This window comes from Eptesicus fuscus, chromosome 14 (genome assembly GCF_027574615.1).
Source record: "Eptesicus fuscus isolate TK198812 chromosome 14, DD_ASM_mEF_20220401, whole genome shotgun sequence".
Classification (NCBI taxonomy): Eukaryota; Metazoa; Chordata; class Mammalia; order Chiroptera; family Vespertilionidae; genus Eptesicus; species Eptesicus fuscus.
In genome coordinates this window covers 42827599-42847499 of record NC_072486.1, presented here as the reverse complement: position 1 = coordinate 42847499, position 19901 = coordinate 42827599, and the positions used below count along the sequence as shown (strand labels likewise).

The 19901-nt window shown below is 42.6% G+C and overlaps 1 protein-coding gene across 1 annotated transcript in view; it reads left to right on the top strand.

Moving 5' to 3' along the window:
* Positions 1-19901, top strand: part of LAMB4 (laminin subunit beta 4) — an 89073-nt gene that overhangs the window by 10677 nt on the left and 58495 nt on the right. Inside the window, exons 4-13 of the mRNA XM_054726280.1 lie at positions 1275-1348; positions 2447-2635; positions 3691-3754; positions 3936-4150; positions 5732-5852; positions 7061-7249; positions 11967-12146; positions 15375-15484; positions 17811-17890; positions 18459-18609. Of these exons, the coding sequence (XP_054582255.1) occupies positions 1275-1348; positions 2447-2635; positions 3691-3754; positions 3936-4150; positions 5732-5852; positions 7061-7249; positions 11967-12146; positions 15375-15484; positions 17811-17890; positions 18459-18609 (1373 nt within the window). The remainder of the gene's footprint in view (positions 1-1274; positions 1349-2446; positions 2636-3690; positions 3755-3935; positions 4151-5731; positions 5853-7060; positions 7250-11966; positions 12147-15374; positions 15485-17810; positions 17891-18458; positions 18610-19901) is intronic.

Sequence of the window (19901 nt, the reverse complement as noted above, 5' to 3'; positions counted from 1 at the left end):
ATGTCCCCCTTCCCCCGCCCCACCCCAGCTTTGGGCCTTATGTGCTTGAATCAATGTAGACTGGCTCACTCATGATGGCTCCTCTTCAACATGGTGCCAGTTCTGCTTTATAGCTGTTTAGACGCCCATGCCAGCATTTGTCCCACATCTCCTCTCAGAAGGAATCCCCTCTGTCACAGCTGATTACATAGAAACAGGGTTCTCAGCCAAGAATTTTAGAGAGGGAAAGGAGATCTCCTTTCTAGAAAGGGTGAGGAGCCATGACAGAGCCTGGGATGTGGCTGCCCGCTCAGCAGCAAACGCTTCCCCAGCCATTCACCGGAAGGTAGGCTGCACGCCATTCAGCAGCCCAGCCACTGTGCTGTGGAGCTGTGCTGTCCAGTATTGGGGCCCTCGCCACATGTGCTCCTGAGCACTGAAAACATGGCTAATTCAAATTGGGATGTGCTATACGTAGAAAACCATCCCTGATTTCTAACACTTAGTTTGGGGTGAAAATGTGTGATAAAACATTGCTAAGTTTTAAAATATTGATGGCATGTTCAAATGAGAATATTTTTATTTTAGGGGGTTAAATATATTAAAAATAATTGCACCTGCTGAAATGTGGCTGCCAGAAAAATTTAAATGACACCAGCGACTCATATTTCTATTGGTCAGCGCACTTTAGCGAGATCAGAGCTTCCATTGTGTCCAGATTAGGGCCAGTCCTCCATGTCCATGATGAGGTGATGGCAGCTAAGAGCCTCCGTGCAAAGTCCTGGCCAGGATAGCTCCGTCTTCTCAGCCACAGAGGAGCCCACAGATCCTCACTCCAAAGGAAGGCTCTAAGCTGTGTTTTATGCTGACTGACAATAAAACTGGTGCAAAGATTATTAACAGCTGTTGGAAGGATAGGGCGTGTCAATTGTACCATGCTCTGGCTTGCTAGCTCACACTTGTGTATAGTCAAGATGTGAGTTCAAGGACATGAGCCCGTTGTTCCACCTATGGGAACTGTCCCGGGTCTCCTTTGGTGGTATGTAATACTGCCACACTGTGGCCATAGGCACGGATGTGGGCACAGTCTGGGTAAATCCCATATTGCTCATATAGACCTTCTCTTGGGCATGGAATAGCATGGGAAACCACTCCAACAGACTGGGAAAGAGTGTTGATCACCAGCCATGGGCTTTCAAAGGGTCTTATTATAGACAAGCCACACTGAGGGATTAACATGATAAACAGGGGTCTCTCAAAATCACTGATTTTCTCCTTTCTGGGTCTTTCTTTAGGTCTTGATCATGTCAGCATCAGATTGGACCTAGAGGCGTTATTTCAGTTCAGCCACCTTATCCTGACCTTTAAGGTACAGATGTGTAGGTCTGCTGCCCCTTTATCTACTTACCAAATGCTGGGCTCACCTGAAAGTCTGCTTCCTCGCTTCCTTGCAGAGAACAAAAAGCTGTGTTTACCTGGACTCCAGCTTTGTCATTGGGGTTTTTGTTCTTGAATTGAAACAAAATACCACTGCTCATTAATTAGTAACTTATATGGTCAACGACAACCAAAGAAAAGTCTTAGAAGATACAGCAAAAAGAAAAATGTCAAGCACTAGGGGATAGAGACCACAGAACAAGAAAGATACTTTCAGGCAAAACAGGCAAGAACTGGAAATTATTTAGGGAAATATGGAAAGATTGTGATCAAAACAGGAAGAAAAGTCAAAGGGTCTTGGTTAAGGTTGCCGAGGTACCAGAGAAAATCCTGTGCTATAGTCATTCTCTGATCATGCATCAGAATTCTAATTTTGATGTCAGGCCTGGTGCTAAGTTGTTGCTATAAAAAAAGAATATAAAATAAAAAGTTATTTAAATAAACCATTAGCCTTTGTCCCCAAAGAGCTCACAATCTAGTCATGGCTACAAATTTATATATTCATATATAAAGCACATATATAAATTTAAAATCATAATACGGGGTGATAAGTGCATAGACATATTAGAATGGTGGGGAGTTCATTGACAATGCTAAATCTGTTCTAGGGAACCCAGATAAACTTCATGGTAGATTTTAAAGGATTATAAGAGTTTGCCAGAGGAAAAGTATTCTAGGCCCCCCCACCCCCAATAAAAAAAAAAGAAGAAGAAAAGAAAAAACATGCAAATTGCTGTATAAAATATCCATTACATTAGCTTTTTAAAAATTAATATGCCATCTTTCTCCAATTGATAAATCACATGGCCATAAACATTTTTAAATGGAATTAGATTTTAGGGCAAAATATGCGCTCATAAATACTTGCCCACTTTTGGAAAGAGATTTGGTATGTTCACCGTATAGAGATTTTAAGGGATACAAATCAAGTTTGAAAACATGGAATTAGAAAATATAAATATTTACTGTGAAGCGGGTAATTAAATCTCCCTTTGTGAAGTATTACAAGTTTAACTCATTTTTTCCATAGACTTTTCGGCCTGCTGCAATGTTAGTTGAACGTTCCACAGACTATGGACACACCTGGAAAGTATTTAAATATTTTGCAAAAGACTGTGCTACTTCCTTTCCCAACATCACATCTGGCCAGGCCCAGGGCGTGGGAGACCTTGTTTGTGACTCTAAATATTCGGATATTGAGCCCTCAACTGGCGGTGAGGTAGCATTTCCTTTCTTGGATTCCTTTGCTGTTAAAATAAGCCTGTTGTGGTTGTTGTTAATGTGGTTAATTTATATAAAAGCAATTTAGGTAGTGTTTGCTGAAAAATAACTTGAGCTGTTGGGTTTTAAGAATGACAGTTTAAATTGAAACGAGTCCTGAATTCATCTCACATTCAGATAAATAATAAATACCTTCTAAGCAATAGTCCTGCACAGTGCCCAGCTGAAGGTGAGTGTGGGCTAAAATCCAGGCTGGGCACCAGGGCCTGGGGGATTCAGAGGGAGGAGCATCTGTTTCTGACCCTTGGGAGGGAGCGCGTAGGCGAGTGCAGCCCTGGACTAATTATCTCATCTCCTTGATCTGCAAGCCACCACTCAGGTGGAATCTGCCAGGAATCTCCCCCTGAACAACGCTGGTAGCCGGCAGAGGATCAGGGTAGGAGTGGGGCTGGCGGTATTATCTTATCAGGTGTAGTAGAAAGAACTGGTGGTGGGCGGTAGCTCCAGAATTCCCTGTCAAATCCAAACTGGTCATGACTTGCTGAGTTGTGACCCCATCACTCCACCCCACCCCAGAGCCGGAGCCCTTCTTTCTTATGGCATCACACAGTCTCCCCCGACGACTGTTTATTACTTTCATTTTCCTTCTTGGTACTTTTATTCATATGAAAACCCAACGATGGCCTGTATCCTGCGCTAGCTGGGAGGCAATGGCCTGGCCTGCGGGTAAGATCAGGATCTCTTATGTAAGAGTATATACCCTTTAGCCCTGGCTGGTTTGGCTCAATGGATAGAGCGTCAGCCTGCATACTGAAAGGTCCCATGTTCGATTCCGGCCAAGGGCACATGCCTGGGTTGTGGGCTCGATCCCCAGTAGGAGGCGTGCAAGAGGCAGCCAATCAATGATTCTCTCTCATCATTGATGTTTCTATCTCTCTCTCCCTCTCCCTTCCTCTCTAAAATCAATAAAATATATATTTTTAAAAAGAGTATACCCTTTAACAATCAAGTTCTTGGGTAAAATACGTACATTTGCCTACATTTGTTTTACAGGTTGTTTTAAAAGCTTTGGATCCCAGCTTTGAAATAGGAAACCCGTACAGCCCCTACATCCAGGGTATGAATTGCTTTATATTTTTCACATCCATTCCTTTTCTAAAAATGTCATGTTAGAAGTGTCCTTGTCATTACCTTTCTAGAGTACATTAAGGGGATGTCAGTCCAGAAGGGCACCTTGAACCGATACAACCTAAATGCACTTTGGTTCGTTGATTTTATTATGATTTTCCTTTCTCTAGACCTTGTTACATTAACAAACCTGAGGATAAACTTCACCAAGCTCCACACCCTTGGGGATACTTTGCTTGGAAGGAGGCACAATGACTCCCTGGATAAGTACTACTATGCTCTCTACGAGATGGTGGTCCGGGGCAGCTGCTTCTGCAATGGCCATGCTAGCGAGTGCGGCCCGATGCAGGCGGTGCCGGGAGATGTGTTCAGCCCTCCGGGAATGGTGAGTGACGCAGCCAGGAGAGCAGCTGGCTCCCTACCTTTCTTACTGTCCTGGTGCTCCAGGTAGATCAGACTTTCCACCTGGGGATCCACACAGTGCCGGCCTGTGTCGGGGCAGGTCTGATTCAGCCTGGCCTGACAAAGCCCTGTGGATTCTGCCACATATGGGCATTCTTGAACTCATGACCAGAGTGTATAACTTGCGATTTTAAGATAGCCCATCTTGCTCTCTCTTTGCTATTTGTTTTTTTAGGGAATGGAGATTTGTGAGGAGGACCCATAAGTTCACATGCATTCCCTTACTCCAGTAGTCGGCAAACTGCGGCTCGCGAGCCACATGCGGCTTGCGAGCCGCAGTTTGCAGCTCTGTTGACTAATGAGTTTGCCGACCACTACGTAAAGCATTACCCTTACCCAGAAGTTTTGACTTCAGGTTAAAGACATTAGTACATTATTAAAATGTTTGTAAAGTGTTTTTCCCTAAGGCAGTGGTCGGCAAACTCATTAGTCAACAGAGCGGCAAACAAGCCACATGTGGCTCGCGAGCCGCAGTTTGCTGACCACTGCCTTACACAAACTTATTGGTGGCTACTGTAGTCAGTGCCGTGGTGTTGGAATAATATCTGCTGTTGTAAGGATGGTCACCCCAAGTAGCAGTCTCACACTGTGATGACTGTGTCTTCCTAGTGCCAATCTCTTCCCTTCTTGGCACTAGTCTGAGGGAGTGATGTAGCAGAAGAATTGTATTTTCATGCAGAGTCCTGGGGGTGAATCTACTAAATAATTTAAACGAGTCATAACCAGACCCGGCATCAGACAAGGCTTGGTTGATGTTGAGGCTTTTGTACCTTCTTACTGAGCTCTCTCCGTGTTTCAGTGGAAATAGAACTTCTCCCTTTGAACTTGGTCATTCAGGACATTTTACGGAGAATCACACACCTTTCTCCAGTTTCTTTCTGTTTTCTAATTTCCTCTTTTCCCTTATGCTTCTAAACCACCCTGGACACACACGCACATGTACACACACGCACACACACACACACACACACACACACACACATCATCCTACCCCTCATCTTGCTGAGGTCTGCAATGTGCTGCCCTGACACTAGCATTCAGAAATACCAAAAAATTTATTGTAAATGTTTACCAAACATCTTAAATTTTTTAATTGTAAAAGCTATTGCATCTAAATAAAAAACGATAGTATAGGTTGCTGTTGTAACTATCATACGGGAAACTAAAATTCAAAGAGGCCCGTGGCCTGGTATTTCATTTTCCATTTAAAGAACTGCAGCATTGCCTGACCAGTGTGGCTCAGTGGTTAAGCATCGACCTATGAACCTGGAGGTCATGGTTTGAGTCAGGGCACATGGCCATGTTATAGGCTCGATCCGCAGTGTGGGGCAGGCAGGAGGCAGCTGATTAATGATTCTCTCTCCTCATTGATGTTTCTATCTCTTGCTCCTTCTCCCTTCCTCTCTGAAATCAATAAAAGTGTATTTTAAAAAGATGATAAAGAACTGCAGCATCCTCAAAGATGAGCCCTCCTTTACCGCTGCCTGCTTATCACACAACGCAGGTGCATGGCCGCTGTGTCTGCCAGCACAATACAGCTGGCACGAACTGCGAGCGGTGCCGGGACTTCTTCCAGGATGCGCCTTGGAGGCCAGCCGCGGGCCCCCAGGACAGCATTTGCAGAGGTGAGTGGGGAAGAGTCCTCGGCACAGACTGAGGACATTTTTTTGTTTGTTTGGACTGCAGCAACGAAGGTGGTGAACCGGGGCTCCCAGCTACATGATATGCTGATGTCTCCCGTTATCGCACATGGAAAAATCACCACCGAATCAAACCTTCGCACCAAAAATTACCATGAATTTGAAAAATGAAACAATATGATTGTTGGGTGAGCCCTTTCCAGGGGAGGGACCGAGCCATGTAATAATATCAGTGGGGATGGTCCCAATCCAGGAATTGGGTGAGGTTAGATTCGGTACCGAGATCCCTCCTATTGTCCTGAATCACCATACAGTCCATGAATGTGACCTTAAACGCAGATGTCAGATCATAGGAGAAATGAGGTCTAGGTTGAGTTTGACAGGTTATTGTACATTTTATAAAATGTTTAGGCTAATAAGATGCAGGTTTTTTTTGTAATGTACTTGCTGCCTCTAAATTCTAATGAACTTCCAAACGAACTTGTTATTGCTTCCTGTTCCCAGATTTGGGGGAAATACGATTGAGGGGGGAAGAGGTCACTGAAAGAGCTCGTGGAAAAGCTCCATCCATGCGTCACGTCTACAAGGCCCAGCACATGTTTATGCCATTTAGGGGGGGAAACAAACACCAGCAGCATAGACATTGCCACGAAGACAGACAAACTCCCCCAAGCAGACTGCCTTTCCCTGTTGCCCTGGCGCCGCCCCAGGTGGGTGAAAGGCCCTGCGACCACCCTCCCAGCCCTCGGCCCGCAGAGAAGGAGAGGCGGTGAGGCTCAGTTTTGACATCTGACCTGAGAAGCCCAGTGCCTACAGAACATGCGGTGTAAAAAAATTCCAATTTACAAAGCATGTCAGTGAAAGTATTGTTTACCAAGCGACAATGAAAATATTGCACTTTAGGGCTTCTGGATCACCTGAAGGATTTACTTCCGTTTACTTGATTAAAAAAAACACACACCTAAATATTGAACGTTTTGGGAACACATTTCAGAGAGAGTATCTGAGCAGAGTGAGAGTCCTGGAGAGACCTTTGAAAGCCCTAATTGAACTGTTTGTATACGTGTGTCCATAAAAGGAAGGTGGGGTGGCTGAAGAAAGAGGAGGGAGGATGCGGGGATTCGTGTGTGGGATGCCAGGGAGGCTGTTCCCAGACCTGGGTGAGTCCCTCAGTAAGTCCTCTCCTTTCCCAGCTTGTAGCTGTAACGGCCACTCTGACCGCTGTCACTTCGACATGAGCGTGTACCTGGCCAGCGGCGGGGTCAGCGGGGGCGTGTGCGAAGACTGCCAGCACAACACCGAGGGCCAGCACTGCCATCGCTGCAGACCCCTTTTCTACAGGGACCCCCTCAAGGCCATCTCGGACCCGTACGCGTGCCTTCGTGAGTCCCCAGCCTCTGACCGCACTCTTCCCACTGGCTTGAGCAAATGCTGATGGAGCAGGTCTCATTCAGCTTAGCAGCACCTCCAAACGGCCCTCTTCGGGGCAGTGAGAGTTTGCAAAACCACTTTAACTCTAAGAGCGTTTCTTTTTCTTCACAAATTGGGCCAGATAACTTGGGTCCACTTGCAGCAGTGGCTCATACTGGAAGATCAGGAAACTATTCTGGATTCAACCAGGAGGGGGCAGATGGTTTCAGAGGATGCCTGGACACCTGGACTTTCCCCAGAGGTCAGCTCCAGCAAGGAGCTGGCTACTGACATTAGCTACATTTGACTGCTGTAGGCCAGTCAACTAGTTGTTAAGATGCATGAGCTAACTATTATTACCTTGCTTCTTTTTTTAACCTTAAAAATTTTTCCTTTTATTTCTAATCTCAACTTTTAAAAAATAAAATATTTTAAGCATATACAAAATAACAGAATAATATAGTAAACACCCTTATAACCACCACCAGCTTTGTCAAAACAGAATACCTTACCCTGTCATCTTCACGACTTCAACAAAACAGGACAGGTACTATTGATGTCCTAGGTGCACATCTGTCCCACTATGTTTGGGAGCTATCAGCATACTATTTTCACATATGTTTTACCCACAAACAATATATATAGGCATATTTTCCAAACTTTAGATAAGTGAATTATGTTGTGTGTATCCTTGAGTATTTCATTAAACACTATATGTTTAAGATTTGTCCTTATCAGGTGGCCCTAGCTTTCCAGTTTTAATTCCTTCCTTCCTATAAATGCAACAAAATCTATTTGTCTATTTTTCTTCTGATGCTACAATGACCACATGTGTGGCCTTATGCACATGCACAAAGACTGTCCCTAAGAGTCATACCCAGGAGTGGAATTACTTGGACATAATATGAACTTTTTCAAATTAATTAGATAATACTGATTGTCCCCTAAGTGGGTATACCAATTAACAGCCCCACCAGCAGTGTATGAGAGTTCATGTTGCTCTATATTCTGGCCAAACTTGGTTTGGTCACACTTTAATTTTTGCTACTCAAATAGTATCTCACCAGTATTTTAATTTACATTTCCTTGCAGGAATGAGACTAGAGTGAGGCAAACAACTCACCTAGGCCCCCAAATTTAAGGAAGCACCATTCTCAGAGTCATGTAAGCATAGGGTGGCCACTTGCCACTTGCACTAACCTGACAGTGAGTGCCTCCTTAAATGTTGTGCCCTGGGCACCTGGCTTTTCTCTCTCTAATCCCAGCACTGCTCTCAATTATTGCATAGATAAATACTCCAACCTGATTTCAAACACAGTGCCAGTTCCTGGGTCTGGCATCTTAACTCTACTGTAAACGAACAAGTTAGTCCACTATTATTTTGTGGATGCTGGTGGAGAACATGAAACTCCTGGGTCAAAGACAAAGGACTTTATTACTCACAGCACAGCAAGCAACAAGATGCTTGTATTGGTCTGAGTTCCCAAGTCCCCAAGCCCCAACTCCCATGGGGCCACTCGAAGGATACCAGATGGTTCCTGTACACCTAATGGGTTTATCTCATAGCCAAGGAACACTGGAAGAGGACTCGTTGCTTTTATAGCAGTGGAAGCAAGCTTGTTCTTTGTCTTGGGGGGAAAAGGTTTCCTCGTTCCTCAAGGTAGCTGGCTGCAAACACAATCTTGAGATATGGCCTGGATAAAGAGCAGTCGGGCCTTGCATTGTTGGCACACTCAGCAAAAACATTCAGGTGCCCAGTACCCAGAATTCCTGCTTCTTAGGCTATATCATCAATAGGATGTTATATTGGATGAGGAACTTGCTATGAAACTACAATTTCAAACTTTATTAATCAGAATACATAAAATGAAGTCTTATACAAAAGTAATTCAGTAGCTACCTGAATACATACAATACTCTAGATTTCAAACTTTAAACCATCACAATGTATAAAAAGCATACATGATTTTTTTTCTCAGATTGCTTAGTAGGTACCTAACTGCATGAAATTTTACCTTACATGGCCTGTTTAAAATTTATACAAAGAACTGGATTCTCAGGAAAAAACAATTTTTTAAAAATATATTTTATTGATTTTTTACAGAGACGAAGGGAGAGGGATAGAGAGTTAGAAACATCGATCAGCTGCCTCTTGCACACCTCCCTACTGGGGATGTGCCTGCAACCAAGGTACATGCCCTTGACCGGAATCGAACCCAGGACCTTTTAGTCCGCAGGCTGACGCTCTATCCACTGAGCCAAACCGGTTTCAGCATGGAAAAAACAATTTTTTAATCAATGTCCTAAGTATCCTACATTTTTTTTACCAGAATCCGTAATTACACACACACACACACACACACACACACACACACACACACACAACTTAAAAGAAAATGAAATTGCTCTCCTAGGTACAATCAGTAAAATATAATGGTTTGAAACAGATAATCTAAGAGCATGGAAAGAGATTGGAAATAACTAAACCAAGTGTTTTGAACACATTGAACAAAGTCTTGTTCCTTCAGAACCAGTATCAACTAGATGGTGCTTTTAAAGGAAACCGAGGGAAGAAAACGAGTCCCCTGATATGAAATGAAAAAGCCGTGCTTTGTAAACAAGTTGTTTCTCCAGGAAAGGCAGATGAGGAGCTTATAAAAACTACCATCATGAGACGCCCTCGTTTCTCCCAGTTTACCTAAACACATGTTTGTGTGTGTGTGTGTGTGTGTGTGTGTGTGTGTGTGTGTGTGTGTGTCTATACAAATGACGTGTTTTAAGACTGACTAGCAGCAATCTCATATAAATTTTCTCTAAGTTGTTTTTGTTTGACTCTAAATATTTACATAATCTGATTCCAGGCATAAGAGTTGACTAAGTTTAAGTCTTCCATGATTAAAACACAGTCAAATGTGATACAGAAAAAAAACACACACAAAGATTTGGTAGACTCAGCCACTGATAATAAAAGTTTGTTAGAATTGAGTTGTGTGACACCAAGAGGTTTTATTGAAATTCTATCTTAACCTTTTGCACTCGGATGTCGAGTGTGACTCGACACAGTTAGCATTAGAATAAAGGAATCGAGAAAAAAGCAAGCGAGTGCAAAGGGTTAAGGGCCCTGACATAGGGTTATTGCAAAGTAAAGTTACTACCCACTCACCCCCATCCACCAAAGGATGCTTCTGCACATCATTAAATTATACCCTGGAACTCAGCACTGACCCTTTGGAGTGTCTCCCAAATAAAGCTGAGCCTTTTCCTTCTAAAATGAATCTAGTTTGTTCCTTCCTTTCTAAAAGCAACTGGCTTCAATTAGAAAAGAATTGTGGTTTTTCCAAACTAAACAGAACCCAATGCTGTTTTTCCATAGTAAGATTTTCTCACCAGTCACAATCCAATAGCAAACAATTGAAATCCAAAGATTCTGTCAGACAACCAAGTGATTACTTCAATGATGCCAAACAATGGGTTTGACTAGATTTTTATCACTACAACCTAAATGGTGGTTATGTAAACATAGCCTTAGACCTGAGAGTGTTATTTTTATTAATCTAAAGCAAACATGTATAAATGTGAATATAATTGGTCCTTAGAATCAGGATATTTATTTAAAAAAAATTTTTTTGCATTCCTTAGAAGTGTAATTCCTTGAAAACACAGCACCACAAAGATATAAAGAGACCATGGTGGTCATCTGATGTCTCCAACTTGTCCTCTAACCAAACACCTCTGCCTGAACCCCTCTGCTGATGAAGGGGTCTCTGCTCTATTGGGCAGCCCTAACCATTAGAGACTTCTTCCTTCTACTCAGGTTCTCCCTTTTGTAACTTCTAACCTCTGGAATCATTCATACTATCAGCATCCTTTATCATGTGACATTCCTTCCTTCAGTTGTTCAACTGTCTGGGGGAAAAAGCAGGGAAGGGGAAGTTGTACATTAGTTGCTCCTTCGCTACAGGTGACTATTTATCTCATTTTCCAAAATCTCTTCCAGGTTTTGCCCCACTAACAAGCATCCAAAAAGAAAACAGGATATGAACATTTCTTGCTCTTGCCCCTTGGTTTCTTTTTTTTTTTAATATATTTTATTGATTTGTTTTACAGAGAGGAAGGGAGAGGGATAGAGAATTAGAAACATCAATGAGAGAGAAACATCGATCAGCTGCCTCCTGCACACCTCCCACTGGGGATGTGCCCGCAACCAAGGTACATGCCCTTGACCGGAATCGAACCTGGGACCCTTCAGTCCGCAGGCCGACGCTCTATCCACTGAGCCAAACCGGTTAGGGCGCCCCTTTGTTTCTTGTAGGTGCTCCTTCCAGGAGCAATTCAGTGGCACAGTGTTATGCAACCACCATCTCTGTTCCAAAACATTTTCAAGACCCCCAAAGTAATCAATCTATTTTTAATGTCCAGGTCTCACAATAGCCATCTTCCTCTGGTCCTCTTACTTTAGAATTAAAAGTCTTTTTTTTTTTTTTAATGTATGGAATTTTTCAACATTTTCCAAGACCAGAGAACTAAGAGATATTTCTGAGCAGCGCTTATCCACTTGTCTAATTATTTAAACGTATTTAATGACTTTAAAAAAGTAAAATAGTTATATCATGAGTAAAATGCTATGCTTACATTTCAGGTTTCCCACAATTTGCAGTTAACTAAGATAACGCATGTCTGTGTCCCCAGCTTGTGAATGTGACCCAGACGGGACCATATCGGGTGGCATTTGTGAGAGCCACTCTGATCCTGCCTCGGGATCTGTGGCTGGCCAGTGCCTGTGTAAGGAGAATGTGGAAGGAGCCAAGTGCGACCAGTGCAAGCCCCACCACTACGGACTGAGCTCCACTGACCCTCTGGGCTGTCAGCGTAAGTCAACAGCGGCTGGGCAACCAGCCTGGATGTTTTAAAGCTTGGGGCTGCCCGTCAGCTCTAAAATCCAGTCATTGGTGTGGTGGTTGCCAGAGGGAAGAGGGTAGGGATGAAGGGGGTCCTAATAAATGGCGATGGGAGATTTGACTTTGGGTGGTGGGCACACAGTGCAATATTCAGATTTTGTAACAGAAAGCCACACTTGAAACCTGTATGATTATATCAACCAATGTCACCTCAAGACATTTAAATTTTAAAAAAAGAAAGAAATTAAAATTCAATCATTGTAAATACCGAAGAGTCCTGCCAGCCTCTCAGGGTTTTGTTTTGTTTTTTTTGTTTGCTTGTTTTTGGCTACCAGAGTTCTTTTATGCTTTTTTCCATTTTTATTAAGTTTATTGGGGTGACACTGATTAACAAAATTATACAGGTTTGAGGTGCACAACTCTACAACACATCATCTATACACTGTATTGTGTGTTCACTACCCCAAATCAGGTCTTGATTCATCATCATTTATCCCCTCATACCCTCCTCCACCTTCTCCCAACCCCTTTCCCCCAGAAATCACCACACTGTTGTTCATCCATTGCCTCTCGGATTTTAAAAGTGACACAAAAACTCCCTTGAATTTTATTCAGTTCTCAGTGGTTTGCTGAGTTTGTCATAAGGGACCAGCAGGGGGTGCTCACATTTCTTTCTGCTGGAACAAACAGTGGAAAATGCCAGGAATTTAATGCCAAGTTGTGAAACCTTTAGAAAAACAGCCTCCACTAGGACTCTCCTATACAGATTTGTTAAATCACATTACGGGTTTCTGTAAAGACTGATGACTTCTTGAGCAATTTTCATATGATGGTTTCTTTTGATTTTTTAAAATTACTTTTCCCTTTTCTTCTCATGTCCCTCCTAGTATTTTTATGTTCTCTGACAAAGAAAAGAAAAAATTAAAAAGCCAGGGGAGTAGCTACAGGGAAATAGAAAGAACCTCAGAGTTTTCTGGGGCCAAATGAAGAGACCCTTGGCTTTAGGATCACACACATTTACAGCTGCCTGGGGTCTCAAACGGCTGTAGAATCTTCAGGGAATCTGGGTAAATAATGTCCCTTTGGCACGGCATCACACTCTACATTTTTCCCACATAAAGAACTATATATTATTGGTATATTTTGAGAGCAGCTTGCTGAATCTCACTGTGATAAAATTGTCTTCTTGAGTTTAATAGCAAAATTAAATTTCAGGAGAATGAATTACATAGTCAAACCAATTTCCCATCACACTTTGCAAAACTCCAGACATTTCCCCTGGCTGACTGACTAACTTTATGCCCTCAGAGGATAGGCCAAATAGTGGTTTTTGTTTTGTTTGTTTTGTCTTTTGTAACAGCGTTAGTGGGGTATAATTCACATACCATGCAATTCACCTTTTAAAGTGTACAGTACAATGACTTTTAGTGTATTAGAGTTGTGTAACCATCACTACAATCAATTTTAGAATGTTTTTATTATCCCAGAATGAAACCCTATACCCTTCTTCTGGCTCTATACCCAAAAGATTGAAAGCACAGTCTGAAAGAGATATTTACACTCGTATTCATAGCAGCATTGTTCACAATGACCAAAAGGTGGAAGCAACTCAATGTGCATCCATGAACGAGTAGGTAAACAAAATGTGGTATGTACTACAATGGAAGATTATTCAGCCTTAGAAAGGAAGGAAATTGGCGCATGCTACAACATGAAGGAACCTTGAAAACATTATGCTAAATGAAATAAGCCAGATAAAAAAGGACAAATATTGTATAATTCCACTTCTATGAAGTACATAGACTAGTCAAATCTATACAAACAGAATATAGAATGATGATTGCCAAGTGCTGAGGGCAGGGGAGAAATGGGGAGAGATGGTGTCTAATGGGTAGAGAGCTTCAGTTTTGCAAGATGAAGCATTCTGGAGATTGGTTGCGCAGCAATGTGAGTGTACGAACCCTACTGAGCTGTAAAATGGTCAATTGTATGTTAAATGTATTCTAGCACACACACAAAAAAAGAAAAGAAAACCCACATTCTTTATCTACTTAAATGGCGAAGATGGTAATTTTTAAAAAATATATTTTTATTGATTTCAGAGAGGAAGGGTGAGGGAGAGAGAGATTGAAACATCAATGATGAGAGAGAATAATTGATTGGCTGCCTTCTGCACACGCCCTACTGGGGATCAAGCCTGCAACCTGCAACCTGGGCACGTGCCCTTGACTGGAATTGAACCCAGGACCTTTCAGTCCATAGGCTAACGCTCTATCCATTGAGTCAAACTGACTAGGGCAAGACGGTAAATTTTATGTTAAATGTATTCTGCTCCAAAAAAAAAAAAAAAAATACAAACAACCCATACTCTTTATCTACTACCTCCCTATTATCCCATTCCCCCAGCCCTCGGTAACACTAATCAACTTTCTGTTTCTACTTATTTGTCTATTGTGAACATTTCATAAACTGGAATCCTATAATTTGTGGTCTTTTATGACTGGCTTCTTTCACTTAGCAGGGTTTACAAAGTGCATCCATGTTATAGCATGAATCAGTACTTCACTTCTTTCTATTGCTGGATAATATTCCATTGTATTAATATATCACACTTCATTTATCCATTTATCAGTTGATGAACCTTTGGCTTTTCCCATGAACACTGGTTTTTCCTGCATGGGAAATATATACATCTTGTTTTGGTAGTATAATTTCTTAGTCTTCATAACATAAGCAGGACTCAGAAATGTCTATGTGTGGAAGAGAAAGGGGAGGAGGAGAATGAAAAGGAAATGTAACAAGGCAGTAAGAGAGAGAGGAGAGAGATAGGAAACAATAGGTGTATCTGCCAGAGAGGGAGCATGGGTAATTACTGTGACATTCAGACACCCTTGTGCCGAATCCAGCCAGCATCACTCAGGATAACAGTGCCAGGCACTCAGTTTGCATGACTTCCTCCACTTTCTTGTCTCCTAACTGCCATCCAGTAGGTCTACACGAGGGCTCTGGGAGTGTCTGGCACTGGATTTCCTGTGTAGGGTTGTGTGCCAAACAGTAATCATGCAGCCAGGCAGACAGTGAGCTTGGCAGGCCTGGCTGCTCTGTGCTCTGTGGCCACGTGTTTTGCTCAGTTGGGCTCCTAAGGACATTTACAAACGTGGGGAAATAGAAGTGAATGATCGTGTCGCTGTGCTTTCAGCCTGCAACTGCAGTCCTTTGGGGAGTCTGCCGCTCTCGGCCTGTGATGTGGACACAGGCCAGTGCCCGTGCCGGCCCTTTGCCACCGGCCCACGCTGTGAGGAGTGCGCTGTACGTATTTGCCTACGGTTTTCCTTATAGGTTGGGATGCAGATTTCTATGCCATTGCCTAGGAGAGACTTGGTCTTGTTCATTGCTTTCCTTGTCCTATTGTATTTCAATAGTCCTGTGCTAAAAAAAATATTTACACTACAGAAATCAGCAAACACTAGGAACCGGCCCCACCCTCCCGCAGAGAGCTGGTTGTTAAACATTCACCAGCACGCCAACATTTACCAGATAGAACCGAACAGACCCAGGCACCATGTCAATATTTTGTTGTTTTCGTCTTTGTTTGTTTCATTTTATTGTGTTTTGCTTTCTTGAGCTTCACAGATGTTCCTGGCTTTTAAATTTTTACTTTTAATTATAGTTGCCATTAGTTTCAGGTATACAAAATAGTGCTTAGACATGTATATCCTTTACAAAATGATCATGATTAGTACAGCATAAGGAATATAGCGCATGTTGATAGCTTTATCCTTTGTTCACCTAAAAGTGCCAAGTATACGGGCATTTCTGCCCCCACCCCCCCTTTCAGGCTCACCAGACCACTGGGCCTCCTCTTCTGTCTTCTGTCCCCAGTCGCTTTACCACCCCTGCCACTCCTTGCCTAAAAATACCTTGGACGAGCTCATTAAAAAAAAACAGACCAGAAAAAAAAAACAACAACTTGGATTGATTGTAGATTCCTGTGGGAAATAAACTCTTGGTTTTTTCACAGACTCCGCTAAACATATGCGCATGTATGTCTAAAATTAGTCAAATAAGACATTTTTACTCCATAAGCAATGTGTTATGCAACTAGGGAGTCAAACCCCACTCGTTTCTTTGTTCTCTGATCTTGGCAGCCCATCCTGACATTTTAGAAAGAAAAAACAAAAACTTAACCTAGTAAAGGAACAGTGACCTTGACGTGTCTGAAGAAATGTAGCTGATAAATATGAAACATATGCCTATTAGGACATAGTTTTGTGCTAACATTTTAAGTAATTTTACTGAAAACATATGAGGATGGAGCAGAGGAGGTGGGAAAGAAAGCATGGAAGTCGGGATGAAGAAGGCACTCTACATGAGCCAGGGCAAGTCATCTCCAAGCTTTACTTAGCAGCGTGAGCCACGGAGCCACGCGACGCGCGGTGACCGCGTGCAGACAGCACGAAGAAGCATGCAGAGCTGTTTACCAGGATCCATGAAGACATCACATCGGATCCTTCCAATAAACCTTAGACTCAGGCTGACTTTTTGATCGGCAGGTTAACGGCCAGTTTGCAGTTAACCCGACTGTATTTGCAGAAGGGAAATAACTGAGCAGTGGGCACTTGTCCACTGTGACTGAGCCCATGCACCTGCCAGGTGCCCCCCATCCACATCTGTCCCATGGTGCCCTGGACCTGCGCGGGGGCGGCCACAGGACAGCATACCCTGCCCGGAGGGAGTTTCACAACCACATCCTGAGTGAAGCAGTCCCTTTCACATTCTTTGTGCCTAAACGGAAATTTGGTTTGGAGAAACATATCAAAAGTCCTTTGCTGCATTTTGTAACAAATGATAACAACTTTGAATGTTTAAAATAAATATTTTTGAGTAAAATTGGCCATAACATTTTACCAAGATTAAAAAAAAAAAACTATGGGTATTTAACAAACTTATTTCAAACAATAGTTCCATGCCTAGTAAGAGCCTGATTTTATCTGAGCATGTTAAATTGAGATTTGAGGGGAAAATATTTTTCTGAGCATTCTATAGTAAATCCTACCAGATTTAAGAAATAGTTGTTGGTTTTTCACCAGTTGTTTATACTGAATAAAGGTCAAGATGTTGCAATGATGAAAAGTCTTAAATAACAGAGCTGACTCTCTCAGGGAGAGAGATTATGCCAAAACTACTTTATTTATAAACAAGTGATTCTACTAAACTATGATATTCATATAAGAGTTCAAAATCAGTTTGATTGATTCTTTTATGCAGTAAGGGCATCTGTTGGTTTTATACAAGCAGTTGCAAACAGGCTAGTTGAAGAACTTCTCTTGACTGGCTTTAACCCAGCTTGAGGCTAAATTGGTTCTGTCGGAGGAACTGTGTGGTTTCCATTGCATTTCCACTTGAACCAATACACAGACATCTCGCCTGTCCCCTGCATTTCAAGTCCTTGGAATGGGAGCTCTGTGTCCTTGAAGGTCATTACCAGGTGCACAGGGGAAAAGGGCTCCTGTGTGATTGTTCAGGCTGAGTGGCCATATGACAGGCATCAATTGAACTGTAATGCATTCAGTATTATATGCCAAAGCAGTAAATATCTTCACACATGAATCAACTGAGCACTTTCTCTTTGTAGGTTGGATACTGGGGACTGGGAAGTCATCTCCATGGATGTTCTCCCTGTGACTGTGATATTGGAGGTGCTTATTCTAATGTGTAAGTCAGGAAAATGAATGACAACACTTTGTGACAATATTCCTCACATATCCACATCAAAGCCCATTTTTTCTGATATGCTCATCGTCAAAGGTGAAGGAGTTTATTTCATGACAAGCAAAGGGCATTGAAAAGCGATGATCTCAAGACATGAACCAGAGCCCAGTTGTCTTATTTTACTTGAAATATTTTCAAGGCTGAGATGACAGTTCTACTGCCTGGGTCTCCCGTGAGAAGATGGGATAGATGCCTGCAAACACATGATCTGACCTGCCTTAAACACTAACTTTTTGCCACCCTTTAAAGAGAGATCCTAAGGTCTCCTTTTCCTGGTTTTAGAGCAGAATCAGAGCCACTGAGGAAAGAAATGGCTACTTGATTTCATGGATCTGGATTGGCTGTTCAAGACCAGACTTGTAGAGCCCATGGCCTCTCCTTCCCCTCCCTAGGAAAGTGGATTGATCAAAGAATAGATCCAAAAGTGGGGTACAGTTAGCTCGGCACTCCCGTGCCTTCATTTTATATGTGTCCTCTTTACATTTTTTCAGATGGATTTGTTTTCCCCCAGGTGTTCTCCCAAGGATGGGCAGTGTGAATGCCGCCCTCATGTCACTGGCCGCAGCTGCACTGAACCGGCCCCCGGCTACTTCTTTGCTTCTTTGAATTACTACCTGTATGAGGCCGAGGAAGCCATGCCCCTCCAAGGACTGGCCCCTTTGGTGCGTATTTCCTTTCCTTTCAATACAAACTTTATTTGATGGAATGTCAGTAAATACATACAGCACACCCTTAAGAACATGGGTAAGGTTCCTGGCAAAGCGTGGTTTTGCTCACAAACGCAGATCAGAGTAGAGTTTAATCTCTCATGGAACTGCAGATTAGATAGACTCTTGAAGGCAGAGTCTGCATTTCATTGATCTGTCTATCCCAGTTCTAGCCTAGAGCCTGGGACCTAAGGGCAAAGTGGATTAAGTTGTGATAAAACAGACTTGACTTTTGCTCTTCCATCAGATAGAATGTGTTTATTGAGCATCTACTTGTCTATCTCCCCCACGACATTATGTGGATCCCATTCACTATTGTTGCACAAGTGCCTGTCACATGGGAGGAACTGGATAGATCTCTGCCAATGAATGAATGAATGAGGTACATGAAAGCAGTGTAAACGTGCTCTCGCCTCCTGAAGCTGCCCTGGGATTAGCCGTTGTCATTGAAGTCAGTGATGGCCACAGGAGTGTGTGATCGAAAGTGTCACTTCATCTCCTACAAGTCACATTCCTGTGGGATATGTCAACATAAGACACATCCAAACCTGTAAGAATTTTTATCAGTTTATTTGAGCCAAACTGATGACAGTTGCCGGGAAGCAAAATCTCAATGAAATGCTCCAGAAAATGGCAGTTTTACCATTTATTTTATACATTACAATCAAAGGAGAAGACATAAGGGGGTGACATGAAATTCATTGGTGATAGATTAGGGATGTGGGAGAAAGCAAAGTAGGAGAAATCACTGGGATTGGGTAAAAAGTCAAACAAATACACACTCTTCTTTTCTATAGGTGGATATAGCATAGTTAACAGTTAACAATTAACACTGTAACATTAACTGTAAGGGGTTCCCATAGTCATGCACTCTGATTAAAGATTGTACCCTGAGGGTGTTGGAAAAAGAGGATTTCTCAGACATTCCAAAGGTATGTTGTCGTAGATGCAAAAAGACTACAGACAGGCCCTAGCTGGTTTGGCTCAGTGGATAGAGCATCGGCCTACAAGACTGAAGGGTCCCAGGTTCGATTCCAGTTAAGGGCACGTACTGGGTTGCAGGCTCAATCCCCAGTAGGGGGTGTGCAGGAGGCAGCTGATCAATGATTCTCTTTCATCATTGATGTTTCTAGCTCTCTCTCCCTCTCCCTTCCTCTCTGAAATCAGTAAAATATATATTTTTAAAAAAGACTACAGACAGGCTCAGTGAGGTACAGATTGACCTTTGTCAGAGAAGATGCCAGCCT